The 27,678-nt window shown below is 41.7% G+C and overlaps 1 protein-coding gene across 1 annotated transcript in view; it reads right to left on the bottom strand.

Moving 5' to 3' along the window:
• Positions 1–27,678, bottom strand: part of tox3 (TOX high mobility group box family member 3) — a 46,786-nt gene that overhangs the window by 3,171 nt on the left and 15,937 nt on the right. The window contains exons 2-4 of the mRNA XM_033630627.2: positions 17,088–17,153; positions 6,676–6,927; positions 89–352 (exon numbers count right to left, since the gene is read on the bottom strand). Of these exons, the coding sequence (XP_033486518.1) occupies positions 89–352; positions 6,676–6,927; positions 17,088–17,153 (582 nt within the window). The remainder of the gene's footprint in view (positions 1–88; positions 353–6,675; positions 6,928–17,087; positions 17,154–27,678) is intronic.

Raw genomic sequence — 27,678 nt, 5'->3', positions numbered from 1 at the left:
GATTGAGTTAAAGAAAGTATTTTACATCAGCAGGTTAATTCCCTCGAATTGTAATACAGTCATCTAAATGATTTCGGACTTTGCTCACCCTGTTGCCTTCGTCCTGGTCATCTTCGTTGATGGAGCTGGAGGGAGACGGTGTTGCGGACTTGCTAGCAGGCGGTGATGGCGAAGTATGGGTGATGTTGGGGCCAGCCATGTTTAGGCTCAGCTGTGCGTTGAGCTGGGACTGGTTTATGGTGGTCAGCTGATTCCTTGATAACATCCCACTGGGGCTGTTCATGCTGATGATGGACTTCATCACCATGGCTGGGTTGGGCGGGTACTGGCGAAGATGGCCTGGTCCAACATTCTGTAAAGAAGAAAGAGGCTTGTTAAGACAATAATTAACAAATGTAATATTTTATTGATCCCTTTCCCTGTGCTTCCTGCCCTTGAGGTTGTGGCTGCCAAGACTTGCACCTCATTCCTCGAGCTCAAAGATATCTCTGCACTCCCCCGCTGCCCAGCGCACAAAGCTCATGAAGCTGTATCTCTGTACCAGAGCGGAAATCGGGTCATTGGATTCTGCGGATTGTTATGTGGCAGATCACATGTCACTATGTCCTGGGTCTTAAATGTCTCTATTACAGGCCATGATAAATTATCTTGACACCCGAGGAGCCAACTTTATAAGCCAGTAACAGATGGCTACACAGCTCAGTTGATTCATTTCAAAACTCTATTGTATGGAAATCTGTGACACAGCTTTTGACTGCCCGGTCCCTTGAGGGGAACAGTGGACTCAGTTGTCTGGCGCTGTGGTACATAACTTCAAATGCCACAATAAAAAGACTGTTCGAGTCACAGTTTGTATGCATGCATGCACCTACATGTCAGTTTAGTTTGAGGCAGCCACAAGCCTATATGCTTTAAGGTTATAACTCTGTGAAAGAGGCACCTTTCATAGATCATGTTTGACTGCCAGAGTGGGGAAAACAATACTTCTCTATAATCAACTCCATAAATTAACTGGCTGAAGGTATGAAGCTTAAGGGCTTTGGACAGCTCCCCTCCCTTCTCCCGTCCAGGGTACAACATAATAACATTTTCCAAAATCTCTTTCACTTTTTTTTCCTGGTAAAACATTTGGTTCTTGAAAGAGTCTTGTAGAAGGTGCATGCAACATGTTTGGATTGATTGTGGTGAGGATGAAATTACAAGGACTGCCAGCTCCCCAGAGGGAAGACTGATCAGAGAGCCAGCAGAGCTGACATGGAACAGAGGAGAGGACGTGAACACAACAGAAAAGGTGATTTGTTCTCCCTGGGTACATCCATCTGGTATTCAGCAGCACAAACTCAATCTCACCCAACATCAACACATCATATACCCACAGACCTGGCTTTATTGAAAGAACCTTATGAATGCCTGTCTTCAAAAACAATATTGTAACACCATTTCAGACAGAAACATATTGGATCTACAATCCATTTCTTTCTCATATGCCATGTCGACTGCTTATCATAAATACAATCTATGAAGTGAGAGCGGATTTATATTTACATGTGCGAGGAAGATTCTGCAAAAGGTGAGGTGAAGGTAGGGGAGAAATTGAAGACATATTGTTGCGATGCTTCAAATATGGAAGCTTTCAGTTTCCTCGCGAATAAAAGCTGCAATAAACAAGCCTGTGACCAAATGACTGTGATTTACATATCTGCAACCCGCCATGTTCCAAGTGCTATTGTCATCTTCATTACTGAGAACACGATGGCTCGCAGTTTGCTCTCTGCTCGCTGCGAACATCAAAGACGCACACACTGAGCTCATTAGTCGTGGCCATCTGTATAATAACACTTTTGCCCAATCGCAATGATGCAGTTTTGACTTAGAGCAATGGCCCATTCTGCCATTTGTTTGGAATATGGTGATTTCCTCTGAATGGCCTTTGGATGTTGTGCATTTAAAAAAAAATATGCACTGATGACCACAGTTAAACACTTAGTCATATCACATTCAACAGCCTGCTAAATGTCTTATTTTATCGCATATTATAGCAATAACTGGAGTAGCTGCAATTGTGCCTTCCACTCTGTGCAACAAAAGAGCGATGACAGTTATGTCAGTGAAACGCCAGCCTTAGCACATCTGATTTGAATGAAAAGATAACAGCTAATAACACAGAGAGAGAAATCATCTTAAGTAACAGTCGCCTTGATTGTGAATATGAATCTGGTACCAGGATATTTATTTATGTCCCTCTGCCTTCTCATTTGCATTTTGATTGCAGTATTGTCAGCAGTCACAGCAGACATCTAACTAGATATTTTGATAGTCATCGTAAATCTGCACACGAGTCCTTATCTTGAGTACACAGTGGCCAGATGTGCCCTCCTTAGTCAGGTCTGTGTGTGTGGAGGTGTGCTGTCTGCCTGTGTTTGTACGGTCAAACACTAACAAGCTGAAATCTACTCCCCAATCAATAAAGGCCTTTTTTTTCTTATGTTAATTCATTTTGTAATATTCTCCATTGTGTTGCTTTTAATGTGACGGCTGAAAAAGCTGGCAACAACATAATGCTGTCAACAATATGCTGCAAAAAAGGAAGGAAAATAGCTTGTTTTGTACATTATTGTTGGCCTCTTCCACACTTAACACAGCAAACACTCTACACAGAGCCACATAAAGCGTTTGGAAAACTAGCAGATGAGAAAAAAAAAACAAACAAAAAAAAACAACAACACTGTTGACAATGTGTGAAACCCTTTCCACAATAAACGCAGGCCAATAAACACAGCAGCTGGACACAAAATGCAACATTATGCATTCACCAAGTGATAAAAATCTCAACACTGATGTCATTGAAAGCAGGCTCCAGTCTGTTCTTTAAGATATTGGAAATCAGAATTTGGGGGGAATTTATGAACAGTGGCACCATGTACTGAGCTGTAACAGGCTGAAAAGAATGTTAACAAGTTCAATTTCCATTCAATCAATGCCAGAGCTCTTGGAAATGTTCCATGGCAGGAGAGGGGTAAAATCATCTATATGGTAATTATAAGGATGAATCCCCCAGTAACTTTCGCCAGCATGAAAGGTCAGTCCTATTAAAGATAGTTTATCAGTGCTCTGCACATATTCCTTTACTCGCCTTCTAAACGGGTACATCATTTTATTTTTTTTCCCCTCCATTTTCAGCAACCTGCTGAAGTCTGTGCTTAAGCCAAATGAGAAAAATGGAATTTTGAATGCCGGTAAAGGCTATAATAGCATGAAGATAAATTGTTTTTCTTTCCCCTGCCCTGTCTCAGTCAAACACACTTCTCTCTCTTTCTCTCTCTGTGGTGTGCAAACTCAGTCCATCTATCTCCCCAACCCCTAACCCCCACTTAAAAACAAATCTCTCTCCCCCCTCAGACTGCGGGGCCAGTAGGTTCCCTCCCCCTGGTCCGGTACAGCCGCTGACCCGTACCCCTTTCCACCAGTCCTCCTGATGCATTATGGGTATTTAAAACTTGTCCAACATGACATCATTTCATTTTGAGAGCTGCCTGAGAAAAGTAAATTACAGAATCAATCATGCAGAAGGTCAAGCTGAGACTTCATTACAAGTATTGCATGCCTGCATGAATATCTTTCATTTCTGACTGACCCAATATGTCACAATAGCTGTCTGTCGAGGGAGAAAAGAAAAAAGAAACGGAGCGAGAGAAAAAAAAAATCCACTCTCTTAAATTGATGTACAACTCATGTCAGTGCTTCTTGGCTTGGAAGGGAGATAAGAGGGAAGTGTAGAAAAACATGCTTTCTGCAACAGTGCTCACATTTTCCATTTGATTCGGGATATAGTGGTTTTTGACCAGTCAAAACCCAGGGTATTATACTCACTGGCAATCTACACAATATCAAGGCATATCAAATCATGTGAACAACAAACTACAAATCTCTTCTTTCAGACCCACTTTCATCTAACATGATGCATGTGGTCCAAACACTATTTGGTGTTAGACATTAGCATATCTTTGCCGCTGTAAAGCTAATGATATGTGAAACAGCTAGTTGCTAATGAAAAATATATAATGCATCACCACATGGTGGTAAATGTAATAAGACAGCAGGGCTCATATCTCCTAAATATTTTTCATTTTAACATTTAATACAACTAGTCGACCATTGTAGGTTTCGAATCCAGACGTGGGGGACATTTCGGTACATGCTTACATGTGTCAAGAAAAGCCTAAAGTGTGGTGAAGGCACCAGGTGTTTTTTGAAATAGAACCCAGAGACCCTCGCTGTGCAGCAGGGAGAAAATCGAGAAGAAATTGTGAATAAAGCAATACTGGCAGCTCTAACTCCAGTACTATTTGGCACTATTGAGATTCAATCACAAATCAGGAGGACACATGCTGGGAGACAAAAATGAGAGTCAGAAGCTTGTTAGGAGAGCAGATTAAATAAATAATGACTTCAGATTCAGGGCTTGCCAGGCATATTGCAGCTGAGAAAATGTATTTCTCTTTGTAGAAGCCCAGCATCTGTGGCCAATTTGCAAGACATACGCTGAACATTATGGGGAGAGGAATTAGCAGAACACTTGGCAATGCAATGACATGGAAGAAGCTTTTGAAAATAGCCCAGGTATATTCACTGGTTGGGTGTCTCATTAAGTTCTGATAAGAGACAGGTTTCCACACGCACTAAATATTCACCACCAGTAAGCTTGTATACAGAAAGAAAACCAAGACAAGTGTTTGGGAAATATGAGCATGGTGGCTTGATGAAAAATGTAATTGCAATAGTGCACGGTTTATTTGTTTGCCCCTGCAGCCATAACAAATAACACAGAATGTAATCATGTATATAAGGTTGTCATTCCTTTATCAGTGTGCTGACAAAATGACAAAACACCCCTCTTAGGGCCTTCGTAAATCATTGTCTCTGTATATAGAATGCACCGCGAACGGCGCTGTTACTTATCTCATTTAAAAGTTGCGTTCTCTTTTCAAGGCGAAGATAAAACCGTAGATGAATAGAATTTCTATAGGCATTGTCACGAGACTTTTGGGGATCAATCCCATTTACAGGAAAAATGAAGGGCCACCACGAGCCTTCCTGCGGTACAATGTGTGATGACTGATAACGAGTGAGTAGTGTGCCGACGACAAAGCCACGAGGCAAGGAGCAGAAACCCACATTCTCCCCTCAGTTTTTAATAGAGTCTCCGCACAATCAGAGACATGAGCCATGCAAATGGTGTTAAAGAGGAATAATGTTTGAGAATCAAATCTAATCCTCCAGCAAGTCGTGAGAACAGTCAGGAATGTAATTGTGTCAAGGTTCCGTTTCTTCCAGATGTAGAAAGCTTAACTGACCATGAAATGAAAATTCTTTAGGCAAAAGCCTTCTGGGGCTCACTTACTGTATGCGGCGGAGATATTTTAAAAGCCGCAATTATTTTACATGCCAGAAGCATGGAAGCAGGGAAAAGAGCTGTAAAATTTTATAGCCCCCTCCCTACATGGAATGTAAATAAATATCTCTAATATCAGTGTGATTCAACAAATGTGTTGCAGAGAGAGGAGGGGAGCAGGGGGTCGGAAACACATTTCATTTATTCACACAGTTATAATGATCATGGCACCTCATCTCAATGTGTTTTGTGGTTCACAAAGCAAATTCAGCATCAACATCATCATCTCTCCGCTCATGCCTTTGTCCTTTCATTTCTTTTCTCCTAAATGAATCTTCCATTTTTGTAATAGGTCTGTAAGACAAACTAGTCAGCCAGTGACATTTCCATTTTTCCTCCTCAATGCTTCTATGATTGTGGCATTTGAAAATGCCTTTCCACCCTAAGACAACAATCTCACAATCTACAGCACATAGCAGTATCAACATACGATGATTATTTCGTCGACTGTTCCATGTTTGACCATCCGTATGAGAGGAACGGAGGATTAAGCTGAAAGTGGGTTCATGAAGTCCTTTTTTAGGGTAATTCTCTACAACACAAAGACAAAGCTGATCCTTAACTCCAAACACAGCATGTGTCTTTTCTGAAGACCTCGTGTGACATTGGACAGAAGCATGCATCAGCATTTACAACAGGAAAAAAAAGGCTTCTGGAGGCAACATGAATTAAATATGAGCATGTGAAACTGTGGCACTTTTGGGTCCCATTTTCACTGTCCTTCTGGGACTGAATGTGCTTTGTACTTTAACACCTGTGATCTATTCACATCTGCTCACCTTACAGAGGGGGATCATCCACACTGTGCGCTTTTTTAAAAAAAATCCTCACAGTAAGTAACATAATATCATGACATTTACTCAATGTGATCATATACCTCCTGTGTTGTAAACAAGGCCAGATGCTGTGCCAGATGCACTGACAACAGGAGGCGTACAAAAACTGTGAAGGTGACATTACGGTTCAGTAAAAGGCCTCATTTAAGGACTTTATGCTTCTGATATCAGGGGTGTCCAGTAGTATATACTTATAAATCATATCTTTTAGTTTGGATACACCATCAAAAACCACATCTGGAGCTGCAGCCACAAGTAGGACAGACACTGAAGGAGCGCCAGTGCAGGATTTCTGTGTGTTGACAGATGAGGATAACATTTCTCCAGACGCAGAAAATAAATAGACATCGTGATTTACTGGTGGTGTGTATGCATAGCAGGGCTCACCACAGGTTGGCCGTTGTTGACAGACACCCCTTCCTGGTCCATCATGTTGCGTGAGATGGTAATAGAGGGCAGATCCAGGCTTTGAGGGGGAAACTGGGGGATTAAGGGACCCCTGTGAGGAACTGGGGGCTCCGGCATTGCTGGGTAAGGTGAGTCCACTTCCGACAGACCCAGGCCAGACTCTGTCTCAGGTGGAGGTGTAATGGGAGGAATCTCAAACTCCTCATCTCCCAAGCTGGGTGTATGAAAAGTCTGCAAGGAAAGAGGGAAATCATGAAATCCAGCAACACAATACAGCCAGGAAGCATTCGCTGAGGTGGGCCTTATCTAACATGCTGGAAGGAAACCTTCAGGGATTAAATCAGACAACTTTGTCTAAGAGAGGGAGTGTTTTAGTAGAGTGGTAATACACTTGTCTGTAAGTGCACTAAGATGTAACATTTCCTAAACCTATTAAAGTCCACTTTGAGGAAAAGAAGGAAAAAGGCGAGTGCAGAGGAAGACGTCAAAAGCAAAAATATCAAGCAGCAATCACGGGAGAGAGAGGATACATGATAAAAGCCCTTAATCTTAGGGATGGAAGATGTTGGGTTGAAGTGCAGTGAAAATACACGTCACAGGGAGATGGGTTTAAAGAACATTTTCAAAGATTATTACGCTTGGCCAGAAGTGTTTCTTTTTGTTCCCCTTGCCTGCACCCTTAAATCTGCTCATCAAACAGCCTAATCCTTCTGCCTTTCGAATTAAAGCTTTTGGTCACACTTAATTTGCTTATGTGCCTTCTTGGAGATGGGACTGTTCACCTACTTGGGTCTTGTTTTCATCTGCGCATTGCATTAAGCTACTCTCTGGAAAGCCAATATATTCATATCCTCACAATGACCACACTGCAGGTCCACATGCATGCAGCTGAACACAGAGCCTAACAGCACGCTATAGCTGCTGCTGAGTTACTGAAAGCCTCTCCGAAGCACTGGTCTCCTGCTACAAGTGACATGATTTTAACTGCTGGCACCTGCCACGAAAGCGTAGTGGCATAGTGCTAAAATCATGCTAAACTCCCAGCATTATTGGATGTGTTGAGCAGCATGCAAATTGTAATGAAAAGAAGCCAGCTCTGCATCAAGTGCTGCAGGTAGATCCCAAACACTACTTTTCTTGGTCACTTTTAGAGCACTGTTTAAGACTTGCCTCCAGCGAGCTCATCAACTACTTGAAATTTGTCAGACAATCCTGGCATGAAAATAATTGGCTGAGGAGGCCAAAAAACTGAAGTAGATAGGCATTCATACCAATTCGAATGGGCACTGATGAGACTGCCGCATGCCTTTTTTTCCCACACACCTGCATTTCATTTCCAGCAGGATTGTGCGTCCTCCTGGAGATGATCAGGCCGCCCTTTTTGAGATAAACCCTGCGTCTTTGAAAGGGGAGCTGGTTTTTCTCAGTCTTTGGTGCCTCTCTCTTAACAAAATGTGACAGCATTACATTTAGGCACATGTAAAGCATCATTGCATGGCTTGTCCTATGGGACTCAAACTCCTACCCCAACAGAGGTGGATATCTACTAACCTCAAATTAGGTCTGGGCAGTATATTGATATTATATTGGGAAAAGTGATATGAGACTAGACACTGTCTTAGATTTCTGATGTGGTAATATTGGAAAGGGTTTTCTTTTCCTGGTTTTAAAAGGAAAACACCACTTAATTCCGAGAATTCCAATATGTTAGTTCAATCAGTATTTGTGAACATGAGCTACTCTCTCTCAAAGCCAGAAACCAGGGAGGTAACTCTCAAACATGTGATGCCATAGGTATAAAGTCTAGAGATGCTCCATAGACAATGAACGGGAACCTGATTTTATGGGCCTATGACTGTTTTACCCAAGTGAGCTTTATTCTATGTAGTTTTCTTGGTTATGAAGCAGAAATCCTACTTCAGGCCTCAGGCAACCTGCGGTCCCGGAGCCGTATGCAGCTCTTTAGCCCCTCTCCAGTGGCTCGCTGTGGCTTTGACAAAAAATTATATGAAAATGAACGATTATTTTTTAATACTTAAATTTTCAATTTATCATTGTTGTATGCTGATTTTTAAAAAACTGTTCCAAGATTTCATGGACTAAAATGTGCGCCATATATCTATGGCCCGTCACCTTTTCCTCTAAATGTTGCCAAACCTCGGTAGCAGTGGCTACTATGGAGTTTCCCTTGCTAGGCTAGCTGTGGATTCCAAATCCAAAATAACGAAAAGTCTCAGATGAAAATAGAGAATTAAATAGTGTGTGGATAGATGTGCTTTCACTGCAATGCTGCAAAATTGAAGTATAAAATAACATCCACCTTGTCACAAAACATATTACTGAATGCTCATTTAGACCTATTAATAATGTTGATGTTAATGTTGGCTAATTTAGTCTTAATGGGCTGTTTTACCTTCATTATAAGGCTCAAATATGTGACAGATTTTTATTTATTTATCTATTTTTCTGGCCAAAAATGGCTGTTTTGAAAGGAAAGGATGCTGACCCCTGCCCTGGGTGCTCTCAGTGCCTTCTTTCAAGCATCTTTTCCAATTCATTGTCTATGGAGCAGGTCCAGACTTGATAACATCTTGAATTTGAGTTTCAGCACTCTAGTTGTTGGATTTGAGAGACAGTATGGATGTTCAATAATATTTTTTGGCTCTCTTAGACCATAGGAATAACATGTATGAATTTTAAAAATGGGTGTAGTTTCCCTTTAAATGCTGCATTACAGTAAAGTGATGTTATTTTCTGAACTTATCAGACTATAACATCACTTTGCTGCATTACAGTAAAGTGATGTTATTTTCTGAACTTATCAGACTGTTCTTACTATTCTGTTATTTGCCTTTACCCACATTTTCATTATATCCACATTACTGATGATTATTTAGCAAAAATCTTATTGTGTCATTATTTGTGAAAGCACCAATAGTCAACCCTAAAATATCGACGCATATCAGTATCAAGGTATTTGGTCGTAAATGTGATATTTGATTTCCTCCATATCGGCTAGATCTACCTCTAACCCCATAAACCTGATAATAAGAGCTGCATGACCTGCCAGCAGAGCTCACTACAGCCAACAACAAAGCTAACCAGGCATGTCTTCCCTGTCTTCCTCAGCTCTGTCTTTCTGTCTCCGGTAGGGGATAGAATAACAGGAGGGAGACAACGGAGAGAATATGCCAACACAGCCCTTGATTAGGGAGTATTAATGTTCCCCTTGCTTGCTTTAGCACACAGACACTTGAAACTAATTCATTGCCTACTCAGGGCAGCTGTCTTGACAAGCACTGATGAATTCCAGTGGCAGAGGCAGCTAATAGAGTTTTCATTCCTTCCTTTCCCCCTCTCTCTTCCTGCTCCCTACCACTGTTTCACTTTTCAGTGCTTGTTTCACAGCGAGAGAATCAGTTCTCCTTTCAGAAGGAGCTAAGGTCATATTCATCACAGCCCTGGCCTCTGGCTCACAGAGTACAGAATAAATCACGCACACCTTCAGTAGGAACCATTTACTCTGAGTCCTCTGCTGTCATATTATGCTTCTGTCCACTCAAAAAACCCTCCAAAACTTAGTTCACGATATTGTCTGTTCAGCAGCATGAGAATCAAAACGCAGCGTGTTTGTAAAAAAACAAAGCAAAACTGTCATGAGTCATGAATAAAAAGTTACAGTAGCACATGGAAAGGATCAGAGATCGTTCATCATTGTGGTCTTCATTCATCTTTTTCAATGTCCCCAGTGGCGCGGGGCCAATCACCACAGCAGCCTTGAGATATATGGCCCAAGTTTCATCTGTATCATATCATGAAGCAATCTGAAAACACTGGCACACTATTATAATGTCTGTGACAGTAAAGTATCAGCCCTGTCCTCTTGCCTGGTTGAGGACAGTCAGATACACTGCACAGGGTGTGATACTTTGACCACATTTTATCCACATGAGCTCTTGCAGGAATGCTTTTAAGGAAGGAAAGGAAACATATCACATACATTTTTGCTCTTGCTCTACTATGGATACTTTTTGCTGATGTAAGTCAGTTTCCTGTGGCGTTACACCTTATAAGGTAAATCAGGGCACAGCTATATAGGCCAGTGGATCCTATAGGCTGGTGCTTTGTGGCCTGAATTACAGAGCCAACCCTGAGATTTGAGATGTCAAAGAAGAAGGTTGGCTGAGGTGAGCTCAACTTTTGTAGGAGAACAGCACGAGCATGACTGTGACCTTTAAGCAAAACACAGACGTACTTGGAGGAGAGGAATGCTGGTGTTTAGTGTCTGCTAAACAGAATGGAAGTAGAGGAAAGAAAAAGAAAAAAAACTGTGGGGGAGGGAAGACAGAGCTAGATCAGTATCAAAGACCATGCTTGTGTGCATCGCTTCTCTTTGTTAATGATGATACGAATTAACATCTGCACCAGGGGCACTGATAATGGAGACATGGCGTTTGTGTCTCATTTGGGGGGGTATGGAAGATGTCAGCTGTCTGTGAAGAAAAGGCCCTCTCCCCGGGGAAGAGGAGCCAGATTTTACTGGAACCCACAGAGTGTTACAGTGTTGCACACTGTCTAGTGTCATTTCACATAAAGCCAGTCTAATTCTGCACCAGGAGCAGCTTAGGGGGCTCTGATCGGAGATTAAGAGATGCACAATCCACTTTCTTCGCATCACCAGCCTGATTATCCATTTAAATTGTTCTGAAAGGCTCAGCAGAGCCAAGTGCCAAGCCAGATGCTGGCTTGGGATGTGCAGGCATGTACATGTTAAAGGGTGGGCAGGGGAGAGCACAACAGAGAGAAAGGGAAACAGTAGTGTGTGTGTGTGTGTCTTTCCACTGGCAGACACAGGGTCCAGTAGTATGAGGGCAGAGCAGGGCTTGTAACCGAGAGGCCTGATGTACCCAGCATGAGCGTCCTGAGCAGGTGTCTGGAAAATCTCCTGTCCTCAGTGCCTATTGAAGGTGGTTAACCTGGACCACACTATATTGCACTGCAAATCATTGTCAACAGCTATTATATTCTGCCTGAAAAAAAAGCATACAGTGGGGTTTATCTAGTCTACAGTAATACATTTATAATCATCAGAATTACTTGATTATGCACGGCAGTTAATACAACACAACAAATGCAAAGTAAAGATTATTTTTTTGGGCTTTTTGCCTTTAACATACAGGACAGTGTGAAATGGGGAGACAGAGAGAGTGGGGGGGACGACATGCAGCAAAGGGTTGCAAGCCAGAGTCGAACTCGCAACCCCTTGCAGCGAGGTATCACCTCTATACATGGGGCGCCAGCACTATCCACTAAGCTACCGATGCCCCCACAACAAATGCAAAGTAAAATGTTACCAAATACTGAGACAAAATTATGCAAAGCTAAGAGTATGCAGCCACAGAAGTGGCTCTGTGCACAGCAGTGCTTTGAGCTAAATGCTACCGCCAGCAAGCTAACCTGCAAACAACGACAATAAATGGGTTTACATCCAAATCTAGTGCAAATTTTTACTTTCAGAAAATTGGCAAAGAAATTTGAAAATATATGTGCTTTTCCATACTGTTCTGCAAATACTGGGAGTTGATTCATCAAGATAAGCTGAAGGTGACGCCAATTCTCCGGTCAGGTGCTATCATACCACTGCAGAACAGGGCACAATGAGATGACCTAATCAAAAGAGCGCAAGTTAAACCTCAAATGAAGGAAGACAATGGATGTGTAATAACAGAGAGAAACACTGGATGATGGAAATGGAGAGTTTCAGACAACTAATATTACATCTATATATCTTGGGAGAGTTCCAGAAACAGCCCTGCATACAGCGTGTTAAAAGCCACCCAGAGACGACAAAGACAGCTTGTGGTTGCCTCTGTAGTGATGACTGTATGTCATCATTTATTCACTGAATCTGTTTCTATCGCATTTAGTTGCATTTACCTTTCATTGACAGACAAACTTTTCCACCCCCATGCATACAAAATATTTTGCATTATTTTGTGAGCATTTTTTTTTTAATTTTTGGTGTTTCCACTCAGGTTTTTTCATGCACAGATTTAAAAAATGCACATAACAAGGAGGATGGATACACACCTAATGCTAACATGCTGATGTTTAATAGGATTTTCACCATCTTGGTTGGTGCATTAGTAGAATTCTAACACTTGATAATAAGCACAAAACACAAAGTACAGCTGAGGGGACTGATTTTAGTTTTGCAAGTATTTTATCATAAAAGTACTGAACAAATAAAATGTTGACTTGATGGTGGTGCTTGGTGGAAAGTCAGAGAAGTTATTACAAATCATCCTGACGGGGTGATGAATGTCTGTTAAATCTATTGAACCATTGAAGAGACATTTTACTACAAAATAAGTTGATGGATCATCAAAGTCATATTCATCTTCTGTGAACCATAAATGTCAGTACAACATTTTCTGCCAATCCTTCAGTCAGACTTTGACGTATTTTAAGAGAAATGTGAAAACTTATCCATAACATCTCCTGTAATATCCTGAAGGCACTGGATGAAAAGTAAGGGGATCACCAGAGTCAGTTGGCTCATCCTCTGAGGAACAATAATGTCTAGTTGATATATTTCAGTCTGGACCAAAGTGGTGGAACTACCGGCCGACAAATATTTCCATCCCTTGAGCCATGTCACTAGCATCACTAAAAGTGACTTTAGTGCAAAGGGTCTACAAATCTTGTGATAAACCTAGTTATGTGCTACTTTATATTAAGTACATGCACATTGTTTTAACTACATCTAACAAATGAAGCATCAAAACAATGTTTACGACAATAGAAACATACAGGGAGGTGACTAGGAGATGTGTATCAGTGAATTTTCTCTTCCGATGTTTTATCCCTGTGCTGCCATGGTGCTCTTTCAATATCAGGACAAAGAGCAAGAGAAAGCTTTTCGGGCAATATTCCCAGCCCTTCAATAAACGTAGTAATGCAATTCACAGATGCAATAACCAAGACTTGTTAAAGGCAGCAGCATGCAATTACTGCATATAATAGGCCTCAGAATCAATAGAGGCAGGATTGAGGATCCAGTTTCAAATATCTAGACAGGCAGAGTGCAGCTACTCAAATGACAACATCAGCCATGGCACCCCTAATCAACATTATTTCAAATTTGGATCATTTGTAGTCCATTTCTACATATTTATAGTTCATTACACGTCTCTAATTTGATTGGGAAAGAAAAGTGATACATCTGAGTGGAACACAATCTCAGTGTACGGTATCCTTTTCCCTGAGGGAAGCAGTCAAGCTTTCCCTGCTAGGATGTATGCTTTACCAGGCACAGCAAGGTCATCTTATCTCATCCTCTAAGTGCATAAGGTAAATGATACACCAGCCATCTAAACTGCAAATACAGGTCTGCCGTTCTGATGTAGAAGCATTCTGCCTTGAGCACAATACATACTGTAATTTTAAATATACTGTACAATATGTGTTAGGCTGACAAATAGGTGCTGGATGTAAGCAGGTTTCTATGTAGCTTTGAGGCATTTGCAGTGATGCTTATAGCACAAAAACAACTGCCTTCCCTGAACCAAGAGTCAAATCCCTCACGGCAATAAAATTCTCAGCAGAGACAACGAACATGAAAGCTATATGTACCCGAATATATATTAAAGTTAAACTTCATTCTTCTTTCTATTGAAAGAACACATTCTTGTTCTTATAAATAAAAAGCTTCATAAGCAATAAAAAATTGAGGTTTTGCTGCAACATTTTTACTTAGCCTGGCACTGATATGACCAGAAGCTTGTGGTGATTAATGTTAACTAATGTTAGCAAACCTTAGTTAGGTGTAGCTTAGTTATTGCTAAGGGCCCAGTGCACTGACTTAATCACTCTACTTGTTATGTTACTGTTACACTGTCTTAACATTTACCATTATCCCCAAATTGCCTGTGGCCACAGTGGCAGCTGTTAGCAGAATTTAGGTAGGTAAAACAATTGGACACTCGCATTGCAATTTCCTCCTGTAAAACAACAGGTGGTCGGAAAACAAAAGGACTGCAAAGCTGTCAACTATTGTTCAAACAATCAAATTCCATTAGGTTGAAACTAAGCAATGATACTAACTTACAAACGGTCTTAGATGACAACTATTGCCAGAAAACAAGAAATCTTGTTACAATAAGAGATATGTCCTAACACTGAAAATGCACCAAGCAGTGGTGAGGTGCAGCCTATGGCGAGCTGCCATGCACTATCTATGGAAAGCTGTGGTGGTTTGATTCTGAGGCAAAGTGCGGCCAAACTAAAAGTTGGGGATAATTTAACTCTTGGTGGTGAATTGTGGCCAGAGAAAAACCTGCAGCCAATCAGTAAAAAAAAGTCCTGTGACTCCACTGACATGTTGACCTATGTCCAAAAATTTCCTCTTGCCTGAATCACATGAACACACCTCCCGGCCATGGAGAAATGTAATTATTGCGGCAAGCCACACTTGGCTGCTGCTTGGTGTATTTTTGGTGTAAGAGAGATCAATTTTGAAGTTTAAAATAGAAAAAAAAAACATTTAGAGAATTTATGTGAGACTACGCAAACACAAGTTATAGCCTTGCTAAATATGAAATCTCTTTAAATGAGCATTAGTCCAATTAATAACTCAAGGGACATCTTACTTGAGTGAAAGGTGTGGCTATGGACAAAGTAGGAGTGACCTGCCATAACATGCAGACAGGGTGCATCTGTTTTATGCAACATCTCTTTGGTTTGATTTGAAAACAATAGCTAACCAAATGTGGTGGCATAAATTTAGCCTCATGTCAAACTCTGCTGTTCATCATGGAGCCTTCGTAATGGACACTTCCTTTCCCACTGTACCCTCAGCCCAAGGCAGACACATTAAGTAGATTAATATAGCATTACAGTGGAGATAGTGTGAGACCTCAAAGTGGAAGTCGCATTAATCTTACTTTAGCTCAGATTGCAGCAAACAATAGTTTGGACACTCCAAGAAGAAAAACCTATGCTTAAGACTTCTTCTCCCCCCTCCCTCTCTCTCCTAAGCACAATACCATCTGTGCCCTAACACTGGAAACAGTTGTTCCTTTTGATGAAATGCAAATGAGCTGGGCTGTTTTTATCAAGGAGTCCCCCCCTCCCTCGGCCCATCCCCCCCATTCCCTGACTGCCACAGTGGGCCCTCACAGCTGGAGGCTGAACGCTCTCCAAGCAGCTTGTGTCGGCGTGGTCCCTGCTGCAGTGGGCCTCAGCAGCCAGTGGATACAGAGGATGCACCCACTCAGCGTAAATGTGGGGGAAAATTAAACTTCTTCCATAACACTCTGTGGCTTTGTAAAGCAGCCACTTTATGTACATGAGGTCACACGCACTCAAAACACTCCTGCCAGAGCTTGAATGTCACAATTGCATCCCAACTGCCTAAGTGACACGAGTGAAAACAATAACAGTGACATCCATCTCACTATTTTGGAGCTGTGTGATGATGCTTTGCTGTGGGTTTTGAAGCCAGATCAATCTCCCCTGCTAAACTGGATGAGATTGGCCCGTTTGAACCACAGAGGATGACGGGTATTTTTGGTGCACTTGTCTCTAATGACAGGGCAGCGGAGTGGGTGGAGGGGGAATAGAACGGGTAAATTTAGCACACTGTTAGGACTACTATGGCTCAGAGAGGCAGTTTATACCTCCAGAGAAACAACTACTCCTTTCTCTCTTTCAATGCAACAGTACAGTACACAGAGTTATCCCAGCACTCACATTGTTGGTGATATTTCACTTTTTGCAAGTGCTAGCAGACAGACAGTGACGAGGTATACAACCTCTGTGGGCTCATTCATTATGTCTTTAAGAAGAAGAAGAAAACAGGTGTTTATAACCTCAGCTTTCTGGGATATCACATTATCTTAAACAGAGTGCAGCCAAGAGAATCAGATCACAACAGCAGCAGCTCTCACAAGTTACTACGAGACAATATAGAGTGCGCCTAGCTCATCTGTCTTTAAGCTTAATGTCTTATGTGCGTCTTAGGACAGGCAGCATTTGAGCAGGCGGCATTTCAAGCAATAAAATAATGTTACCTGTGACAAAGATGGAGAAATTAAAACTAATAAAACATAGGGCTTATGCTTTTGATATTAACTTCTACTGTTGCAAACTTTGCCCACTTACATTTTGTTAAAACAGTGAATCGTGAACTACAGAGAAATATTAAAAGAGAGGTATCATTTATATACATGTCACCTATGAAAAGGCCAAACTAAATGAAAAATCTATTTAGATATTACTTGAAGAAATGACACTCCACTTCACTGCTTTTGTATTGGAGAGTATGTGTGCATATAATTTGCCATGTTCAAAAGACCTTCTGAAATGGAAACAAAGTAAAGTATACTCACATCACCAGCAGCGAGCAGGGCACCATTGGCCTCCGCCATGTTCATGTAGTTGTTGTTATTCTGGAACTGCAAATGAAGACAAAAAACACAATCAGGCTACAAGCCTTCAGATAACATCCTGCGCAACTCGAGCTCTCCCCTTTCATAATGGACACCTGTCACTCAAACGGATTGTCACACTTGGCTCCGAATGTTTACACACGGAGTTAACCCCTTTCTCTACATGCGCCAGCGCATTCTGCCGCCCTGCTATTATTGCGGCATGACGAGAGGCATGTGAGAGGCCCAGGCCAATTCAAACCGGGGTAATGAGAATCTGGTCTGGCTATTCAGCTCATATGGGATGGCAATTAAGGATATGTTTGCATCACAAAGCCAAGTATCAAGATGCAGTGGCAGGTTATTAACTTCAAATAAACTAGTGGAGAGATACTGAGGGGAAATAAGGAGGTGCAGAGTGTTTTTAATATGGCTGGAGTACATTTTCTTGTAGTGCATTTCTTGGTTAATGGAAGCTGGGTTTTACGATTTATCTCACCAGTGTGAATCAGACCATCCAATCCATCCTCTGATTTCAACGAGAATGTATTTTCAGTCTTTTCTGTTTAAGTGCAACAAACAAAAGTGCATCCTACTCAAGCTGCTGCTATCAGAGTTGATGTCAGAGTAATAAGTAGTGGTGATTAAATTGCGAGTGCCACACCGTAAAGACACATTAGTGTGTAAGACAGTTGATAAGCTATTAAAACACTGTACTTTGGTAAGAAATAACATGTTTTCACAACATACCCCGCCCCTCCCAACCCACACATAGCCTGCTGGCAAAATGGCAGCCACTTCCTTTCTTTGGAGACACAATCATGCTGACAGGTAGGAACAATGGGACATAGAATGAAGAATTATGGGCTAGCAGCTGGGCCCAGGAGCACAATGCACCTCTCTGTGAGTGAGTGAGCGCAAAACCCAGCCTACACGGCACGCAGGAGAAAGAGTCACAGCGCGTTTGCGTCTTCATGAGGTTCCACTGAGAACACATTTTCAACAAAGCTCGGCAGTAATCTCTTTTGTGTGTTTATTACAAAGTCACTCTCTTAAAACATTATGAGAGACGAAGAGCTCCAATAGAAAGAGAGAGTGAAAGAGAGAGAAAATGGCTTCTTATCCTAGCAGAAACCAAACAATAGTGGAAACAAATTAAGATCAGAGCGAACTGAGAAGTGCATTAATATATTTTCTAGCCCTTTGTGTTTTTTTTTTTCCCTTCTCCTTTTCTTCTGAGTGGTTAGTATGCGAATGTAATTACCGAAAGAACTGCTGCTAATCAACTGCGAATGGTATCCATTAATTAGTCTATGCCCTGGAGAGAGAGTAGGGAATCAGCAGCAATGTTAACAGTGTTACGCACCAATGAGAAAGGGAGCCACAAGCTCTGCTAGCAGTTGCTGAAGCAGGTGGTTTGTGCTGTTTAGGCCTCTGGTGCCGTCTTACCTGGAGCTGCCCCACTAAACTATATCTTACTGGAGCACTGGGGGTTTACATGTTTGCTCAAATGCACACACACAAATGTATAAAGACACACACACATACCTCAAATGAGAAACATCTGTCAATAGCCAGCACTCCTTCACTTCCCAGCTGTGTGTAACTTTGAGACATGACATGGATGGGTTACGTCAGCCACTCAGCTGGTAATTAACCTTATGCTGGGCTTATCTCGGAAGTGTTACTCCATCCCTCTTCTGCTTTTAGATAACAAATTGAAGTCTCAGAGATATCCTTCTCTATTCAAGCACTAGGAACATTGTTCTGATTGCGGGGGGAGATAGGGCTTCGTGCAGTGCTGTCTCTGTTTCTTCCATCCCTGTGTCTCTCTGGATGTGAATAAGATTTTAAGAGCGAGCACACAACTGCTCTTCTTTGTAAATACTTCTCTGAGAATTCAGGAGAACCCCAGAGGAATACACAGATCTGAAATCATTATACTACTTTAAATATAGATGCTTGTATACTTTCCTGCCTGTTGTGTGACAGAAAACAAGCCAAGAAGTGTTTCTGAGCAGCTTTGTCTCAGGTTCCATGCAAACTTCCTGGTGGCCTGTCTTGGTCACACATTTTCAACTCGATTACTTGTCACGCTGCGCATCACTGGTTAATGTGGATGACCACTTCACAAGCATGTAAGTGTTTATAAATCAGGAAGCGATGTGTCGTTAAAACAAACATGGCACTATGAGGTATGGTTGAAATACATACTGTAAGCACAGACATTAAGTGAATCACATTAGCTCCATTAGAGAAACCACAATCAAGTTAAGTCCAAGTGCTAATTAGTGGTGTGAAACTCCCTGGGCTCTGTCTCTGTGAGTCATGTTTTATTGTGTTTCCAGGGCCCTTTAAGAGCAGTTCCATATCTCCTCCGAGAACTGTGACTAACATCCCAAGAAACGTCCCCAGCCACCGGTATCAATCTTCACCATTAAAAGCTGTACCATGTCGAGGCGCAGCCCAGGCCGGAGGCCCCGACGGACGACCAGAGCAGGGAGGAGATTATTATTGTTATTCCCAATTCATTTTTTGGGGGGAAGGCATTCGCCACTCATGTTCGCAGCAGTGCCGATTGAGTCAAATGCCAGATGAAATTAAGTGTGATTGGAGGGACCACGCAGCTGACGGTAAGGCGCCGCGCTAAAATGGGTCAGCGCAGACAATGAAGGCTCTGTAATTAAAATGATGTGACGAGCTAGACGGGAGCTGCCATGTGAGGGGCCAAACAACCCAGTGTGTGTGTGTGTGTGTGTGTGTGTGTGTGTGTGTGTGTGTGTGTGTGTGCACAGAAAAGCATTTCAGCATCAAGAGATGTCACATAAATGAGAAGTTGAGGTAACCTGAGAATCGGTCTACCTTGATTTTTGTCCAATAAATGCTTCTAAAACACAATAAACTGGCCTTAAATGTCTGGTGGAGCACTATAGCAACATCTCAAGTGGTGATGTTACATGCAGTCAAGAAAGCAGCATCTCACTTCTTCACATTTCCAAAAAGCAGTCATGTACTACAGCAAGGGACCCAAAGGGAAGCCACAGAAAAGAGTGCTTTAAAGTAGCTGTGGGGTAGAAGGCTTTATTAAAAGAGTGAATTCACGGTTAAAGGTGCTCTGTAATATGAGGCGCACTAAGAGCCAGACATGGCTACATGGCAGAGCAAACACTGGGCACTCAGTGTTTTTATTTCTCCTTCTGCACCACCAGCACATTTCTTCAATAACTGTTTAACAGGAGAGAATTAAGAGCTTACATGGACCCTGATCCTAACGTGAAAAGACTCTAGTGTCTGCATGATCGCAGGCAGACAGAAAACCAAGCGACCTTGCAGTGAATGGGATGAATATGAATTTCTAGGTTTTGCTGTAAATGCACAGTACTGCCTTTCTTTCCATTCTAAGCCAAGACAATACTTAAAAGATACTCGAATGAATCATTGTGAAAGCTTCATTTCAAAACAGTTACAATCAGATTCTAAACAACAAACAACAGCATGCAAACTGCTCTTTTTTATTTCTCTGACTGCAGCCTGTGTAATTTTGATGCTTGATTCCCCCCCCACCCCCCACATTTTAAATCCCAGTGCAAGAATATTTGTATGAAAGGATGTCCAGTGGGAAATAAGGTGTTTTACAGCTATTATAGCAAACAAAATTATTTCAACCTCAGGGTGAACACAATATTGCACCAACATGACCCCATCTCACCCCCAATATGATGGAGTAACCACACAGATCCTATCAGTAAACATGAACTGGACAACCAAGATCCACAGAATACACGGCTGAAGAGCCTCTGATAGCACAGCTGCCATCTCCGCATGCATACAAATGGAAAATAAACATGCTCTAGCCCATACCTTCTCATCTGGACACTGAATACTGCTTTCTCAGTGGTGATTAAATGATAAAAAACGGCTAGGAGAGATGTGAGATGACACAGCATTTTACCCTAAAAAAGAATAAAAATTAGGTACATCTGCTTTTTCTAATGATCCTCAGAGGACTGTTCCTTGGTTTAAAAGTACAATCAAAAAGTCACAACATCAGTGCCGTCTGTCAGCAGGTAACCAAATTGGACACATTCTTCCTCCCTGCTGAAAACCACCAAACTAATTCAATCAAGAGCCCTGGCTTTTCCAGAAACATATCAACTGCTGACAAGCGATTTTACAGTTCAGCTTGAGCTCAGTAATCACAGCCTAGCATGTGTTCTCTGTAACATGACACTTGTGCTAATATGTTCTCCAGTGGTCTCCATAAAACACAGCAAAAACACCACAGTTAAAACTCAACCTCCAATCCTGAGAAACCCGCAGTAATTTGCTGTGTATTATTTTATGCAATTTCCTTTAAAGCTCGGCCCACCACCAGGTTTGAGCCTCACATTCAGTGATCGGAGGCGCAAAAAAGCAGCACTGTTTCCTTTCCTGCAATCCTGGTCAGGCCTTGCTGCAGCCTCTGGAAAACTTATCTTCTCATTCCCGAGGTCCTCCTCAGCAAATAATACATGCTCATTTACAACCCAATTCAGCATAAACACTCTGCAGCTGCCTCTCTGGTGATCAGAAGGCCTATTCACGCCCAGCAGGCCGTCGCACATGCAGCGCTGAGCTGACATATATAGATATATTTCCTCCTATGTGTGCAGCAGTCAATTTGTAAAGCGACTCCACAACACAGCATGTCCACGCAGTCGGCTCGCAACCTGTGTTCTGATCTGCAGGCCGAATCGATTGGTAATTCAGTTTAAAGCTAAAATCATTACTCCCCCAGCCCAGCACTGTCTTCCACCATTAAGACTGCAAGTCCTCAACTACATAAGGTAGCATTGAGGGGAAGTTCATTGTAAGCATCTCACTCTTCCTCTGCCTCTCAGTGTGAGTACCACCGCAGTAGTGCAGAGGATTCGGCGTGAGAAAAAGTCAAGGTCTTATCTGGGATCTGATTCAAGCTGATGACAGTTTTGTTCGGGCTGTGTGCTGATTATCTCCTCTCTCACACCACGCTGACCACTGTGGCCTGAACTAGTGTCATCACAGCTTGCTTTGCTTTAGTAAACAAAGACCTGGGCAGGCCTTATAACTTTAAACCCTTGCGGAGATATCAAACCTGCCACAAAAGGCCATGTTTCCTGGTACGTGTTACAAGAACAATCAGGGCCTCTGGTCAAACAAGATGCTACCTTTCTTTAATGTTAAACATGTATGCTATTCAGGTTGAAATTTGGACCTTTAACTTTCAAAAGACGTCATCACTAAGGTCTGTAAAATGTGCGAGCAAGAATTTTCTGATGGATGTTGTCATGAGCAAACCCAAAAGCAGAAACCCTGTTCTTCAAATTACTGTACATGGTACAGTCACGGGGCATGAAACTAAGTTTGCATATCCAACCAAAATGACAAGCTTAACTATCAAAATAAAGGAAAAACTTAAAGCGATTTCACAGCTCAGCAAATATGTATTATGTTTTTTCAAGCTACCCAGTCATTATGGCAGTGTTGAAAGACAGTAAAAGGCAAGCTATAGTTGGTGCATTCAGCATGTTCCTCAGGGCTAAATTTATATTCAGCACAGACGCACAGTGTGCAAGAGTGATAACACGGAGACACAAACAGACCAGGAAGAAACGGCCTTTATAAGATCTTTGAATTTATTCTAAAATATTTAAGAACGAGATTAGTTGTATTTAATGCATCAATGCGCATGTTAGTTAAGGCAGAAAAGCTGTCCATCACAGGAATGCCAACCTCTGGCACACACTATGTTGTTGGAAACCACCAATACTTTATAACAAGTTAAAACACATGCTGTAAATTTTCAAAACACTCTTTCACTCATGTTTGCCCAAACAGTGCCAAACCACTTTGGTTATTGCACTGAATAAAAAAAGAGCATTATACCAAAGTGACATATACAGTCAGGTCCATAATTATTTGGACAATGATACAGTTGTCATCATTTTGGCTCTGTGCACCACCACAATGGGTTTTAAATGAAACAATGAATACCTGCTTAAAGTGCAGACTCTCAGCTTTCATTTAAGGGTTTTTTTCAAAAATGTAGTATGAACCATGTAGGAATTACAACCATTTCTTCACACAGTCCCCCAACTTTAAGGGCTCATAAGTATTTGGACAAACTAACATAATCATTAATTAAACAGTCAGTTTTAATACTTGGTTGCAAATCCTTTACAGTCAATGACTGCCTGAAGTGTTGGACACATAGACATCATCAGATGCTGGGTTTCTTCCCTGGTGATGCTCTGCCAGCCCTTTACTGCAGCCGTCTGCACTTCCTGTTTGTGTTTTGGGTGTTTTGCCCTCAGTTTTGGCTTCAGCAAGAGAAACGCATGCTCAGTTGGATTCAGGTCAGATGATATGACTTGACCATTGCAGAACATTCCACTTCTTTGCCTTAAAAATGTCTTTGGTTGCTTTTGCAATATGCTTCAGGTCATTGTCCAACTGCACTGTGAAGCATCGTCCAATGAGTTTTGAAGCATTTGGTTGAATCTGAGCAGATAATGGTGCCCCAAACACTTCAGCTTTCATCCTGCTGCTCTTGTAAGCAAGACAAGACTTCACTAGAATAAATACAGAGGGTTTATCACAAGATGCAAACCATTGGTTAGCCTTAAAAATGGAAGGCCAGATTAGAGTTTGTCAAAAACCATCTAAAAAGCCTGTACAGTTGTGGAACAGCATACTATGGACAGATAAAACAAAGATCAACTACCAGAATGATGGGAAGACAAGAGAAGGAAGAAGGGAAGGAACTGCTCATGATCCAAAGCACACCACCTCATCAGTGAAGCATGGTGGAGGTACTGTTATGTCATGGCCATGTATGGCTGCCAGTGGAACTGGTTCTCCTGTATTTATTGATGATGTGACTGCTGACAAGAGCAGCAGGATGAAAGCTGAAGTGTTTGGGGCTCCATTATCTGCTCAGATTCAACCAAATGTTTCAAAACTCATTGGATGATGCTTCACAGTGCAGTTGGACAATGACCTGAAGCATACTGCAAAAGCAACCAAAGACATTTTTAAGGCAAAGAAGTGGAATGTTCTGCAATGGCCAAGTCATATCATCTGACCTGAATCCAACTGAGCATGCGTTTCTCTTGCTGAAGCCAAAACTGAGGGCAAAACACCCAAAACACAAGCAGGAAGTGCAGACGGCTGCAGTAAAGGGCTGGCAGAGCATCACCAGGGAAGAAGCCCAGCATCTGATGATGCCTATGTGTCCAACACTTCAGGCAGTCATTGACTGTAAATGATTTGCAACCAAGTATTAAAACTGACTGTTTAATTGATGATTTTGTTAGTTTGTCCAAATACTTATGAGCCCTTAAAGTCGGGGGACTGTGTGAAGAAATGGTTGTAATTCCTACACGGTTCATACTACATTTTTGAAAAAACCCTTAAATGAAAGCTGAGAGTCTGCACTTTCAGCAGGTATTCATTGTTTCATTTAAAACCCATTGTGGTGGTGTACAGAGCCAAAATGACGACAACTGTATCATTGTCCAAATAATTATGGACCTAACTGTATGTTGTAAGTTGATATCTGGTGTGTCAATTTAGAAGCAAAATTACAGCCAAGCTTGCAGCTCTGTGAAGCCAAACATAGGCTCAGCTGTGCATTGAGCAAAATGCTTGTGCACCATAGGAACACATACTGACGTTTAGCAGATGATGTTTGACCATGAATCAAATAGTTATTGGAAATAGAGCTATTTCAGTGTGGACCAAAGTGGGGCTGTCCCCAGTATCGACAGTAGTAAATCGTCATATTCAAAATATTCAAAGCTTCAGGTGATACTGAACATGACTCAGGAAGGACTCAGCCAGACGTTTCTCTGTCTAGAATGAGATTAATTCCAAGAGATTTGGTTTGTTTTATGTATGTCTGAAATCCAGAGGGGTGTGGCTGAAATTAAGTCCTATCTATGCACTTTTTGTGACAGATGATGGATATAGACCTAAATAAATGCTCATTTTACAGGTTCTGAATCTGAGATGCTTGGCAAAGGACTGTGAAAACAAACAAACAAAAAAGAATATCCGAATCCCAAAATTGAAAACCGAGTACCTAGCCAATGAATATCAAAGTCGAATATCTAGGTCCAGCCCTAGACCAAAGTGTTGGACCGACCAACAGGCCATTCCTAGAGCTACACTGCTAGCGTAGCTAAGAAAAAGACAACCCTTATTTTGAATTGTAACTTCCCTTTTTTTTTTAAAAAAATATCATTGTGTTTTTAATTAGTTCTAACATTCTAGGTTTCTCTGCCATCATGTTTTATGTGTGCACGTTGATTTTAAGCCTCAACAGTGACAATACAGTAACACTTTAACATCATTTTGTAGCATGGCCACATCCAACACCACGTTACACAATGGCACTAAAATACACTGAGGTTCACCATAGCTATGTTTTCTCTGAGGCCTGGGACTTGGAAATGCTGCCAAAACAAAGATGGTCTTAGCATTTGTCATAATGGATCCATAGCCTGAGCCCAGAAGTCTCAATACTGTGCAGGTCAACATCCAACATCCCGTTTTTTTTTCCCTAGCTGTTGAGTCTGCTCTGTACTCTCAAGAGCAAATCCTAAAAGAAAGCGCGAGCTAAATGGGGTTCCATCTTTGATCTGGCGGGGTGCAAAGCCATTGGCCCACAGCCACAAAGGAGCTTAGGCAATGGAGAGGGCCTCAGAAACATGGTGTAGCTTTCTCACAATGGCTGCTGTTGCATGGACACACAGCTCTTGAGGAAGCAACATGAGAAAGGCTTGGCTTGGTGGTGTTGTCTTGCTTTTACTGCTAAGCCATGTCTCAGGGCTGTTTACTCTCAACAGCTTTGAAGCAACTCCAACTCAAGATGGTATCAGAGGTGTGGATTTTAACCAAGCTTACTCTGCTCTGCTTGCCATTCTTTACTACAGAGCAAGAGGTTGCTGAGGGGTTCAGGGAGCTAATAACTAAAAATTACATGGTTAAATGTCATACAGGAGAAAAACTGCTCTCTGCCACTGGAAATAGGGTTGTTTTTGGTGACACTAATGGTGATGGTTGTGCTACTTCTCTTGGTTTGTCGGACGGCTATGAGCTCTGGTACTTGGATTCCCATAAAGCTCTATTGAAAGCTGCTGGGAGTTGAGTCCTCTCTTATTGCTCTAGCAGTGCAGATGCATTTTTCTATTCCCTGTACTGCCGTTACTGGCTAATACACTCATTATAACCGGCTTTGGGAATGTGCACAGTCAAGAGCTTTTAGTGATGGTCTCCACACAATCCTCTATTTCTTACCTAGTAATGCCAGAAAAGGGAAATATTTGAGCTAAAATAGGTGAGATATCATGTATTAAAATCAAAGTATTGAAAGCAACAACATCAAAATATTCAAATCGGTTAAGGGCTTAATGTGTAGTAGCATCCTTTTGGACAGCTTGGCTTAGTGGCTTCTGGATAACTTTGTTTTTGTTTCATTTATTTCAAGTTCAATTTTATCAGATGCTAAAAAACAACAACAACAACCAGGCTGCAAAATGAAGACTCCATTTCTAGGGGCTGTGATATTTGAAACAGTTATCTGAAATCCTTACAATCCTAGAAACATACCTTTAAAAAGACATAGTTAAATAAATTGTCATTTGTAGCTTTGAATGCAGCCAGTTGGATTGTTAATCTCAAGTTTTTTGTCTCTTCCACTTCCTTGCTGATCAGAATTCTTGAGTAAAGATTTTAAAACCTTGCTGTGTATACAGCAACAATACCTTCCAAGTAGGTGTGCAACCTGTGTCTTTTCTGTTATTCTTACCATAAGCCCACAGTAAGCACAAACCGACCAGTTGTTCAATCTCTATAAATCTGAAAAACACAAACTGCTGAGCGGTGACTCATATATCAGTCTATTATATACTACAGGGCTGACTGTATTAAACAAATGGCTAGGCCTGCAGCTGGAAAAGAGAGGCAATATAGAGAGAGCAGAGGTTATTGTCTAATTTAAATCTTGGCTGCTTTCCCAGAGCTGTACCACATTCCAATTTGTGGCTGTGTTGCTTGGCGCTACTGACAGAGGTCCGGCTGCAAATACTCTCGGGCTCCTCTCCAGAAATGTGTCTCCAAACTGACAATCAACAAGTTGGCAGAGATTAACGATTAATGGCGGGGGCATATTAGGTGAAAATAATGAAGATGCACACGTATAGATGTTGTGTTTTGAGCCGTTTCTGCACGTGCCTTCTTCTCCTCCCTCTGTGGTTGCAATAATGTATCTATAATCATTATGACTTGATGTGTTACAACAAAGGCTCATAAAGAAAGCCAGTGCATTGCGTCTGTAATGTCTTTGAGTTCCATAATGAAATAGCAGCTGGAAAAGACATCTGTGAACACGTAGTAGTTACAGAATGGTTGAACGGGCTCTTAGAAGCAATTAGCTATTTCAAGCATTTTCTCCTTGGCATACTATTGTCCGTTCATCTGCTAGATTGACAGCACACCAGGACATCATTAGCAAACCTGACGGCTGTTGAGT

Source organism: Epinephelus lanceolatus, chromosome 2 (assembly GCF_041903045.1).
Source record: "Epinephelus lanceolatus isolate andai-2023 chromosome 2, ASM4190304v1, whole genome shotgun sequence".
Taxonomy (NCBI): domain Eukaryota; kingdom Metazoa; phylum Chordata; class Actinopteri; order Perciformes; family Serranidae; genus Epinephelus; species Epinephelus lanceolatus.
This window is presented reverse-complemented; position numbering and strand designations above follow the sequence as displayed.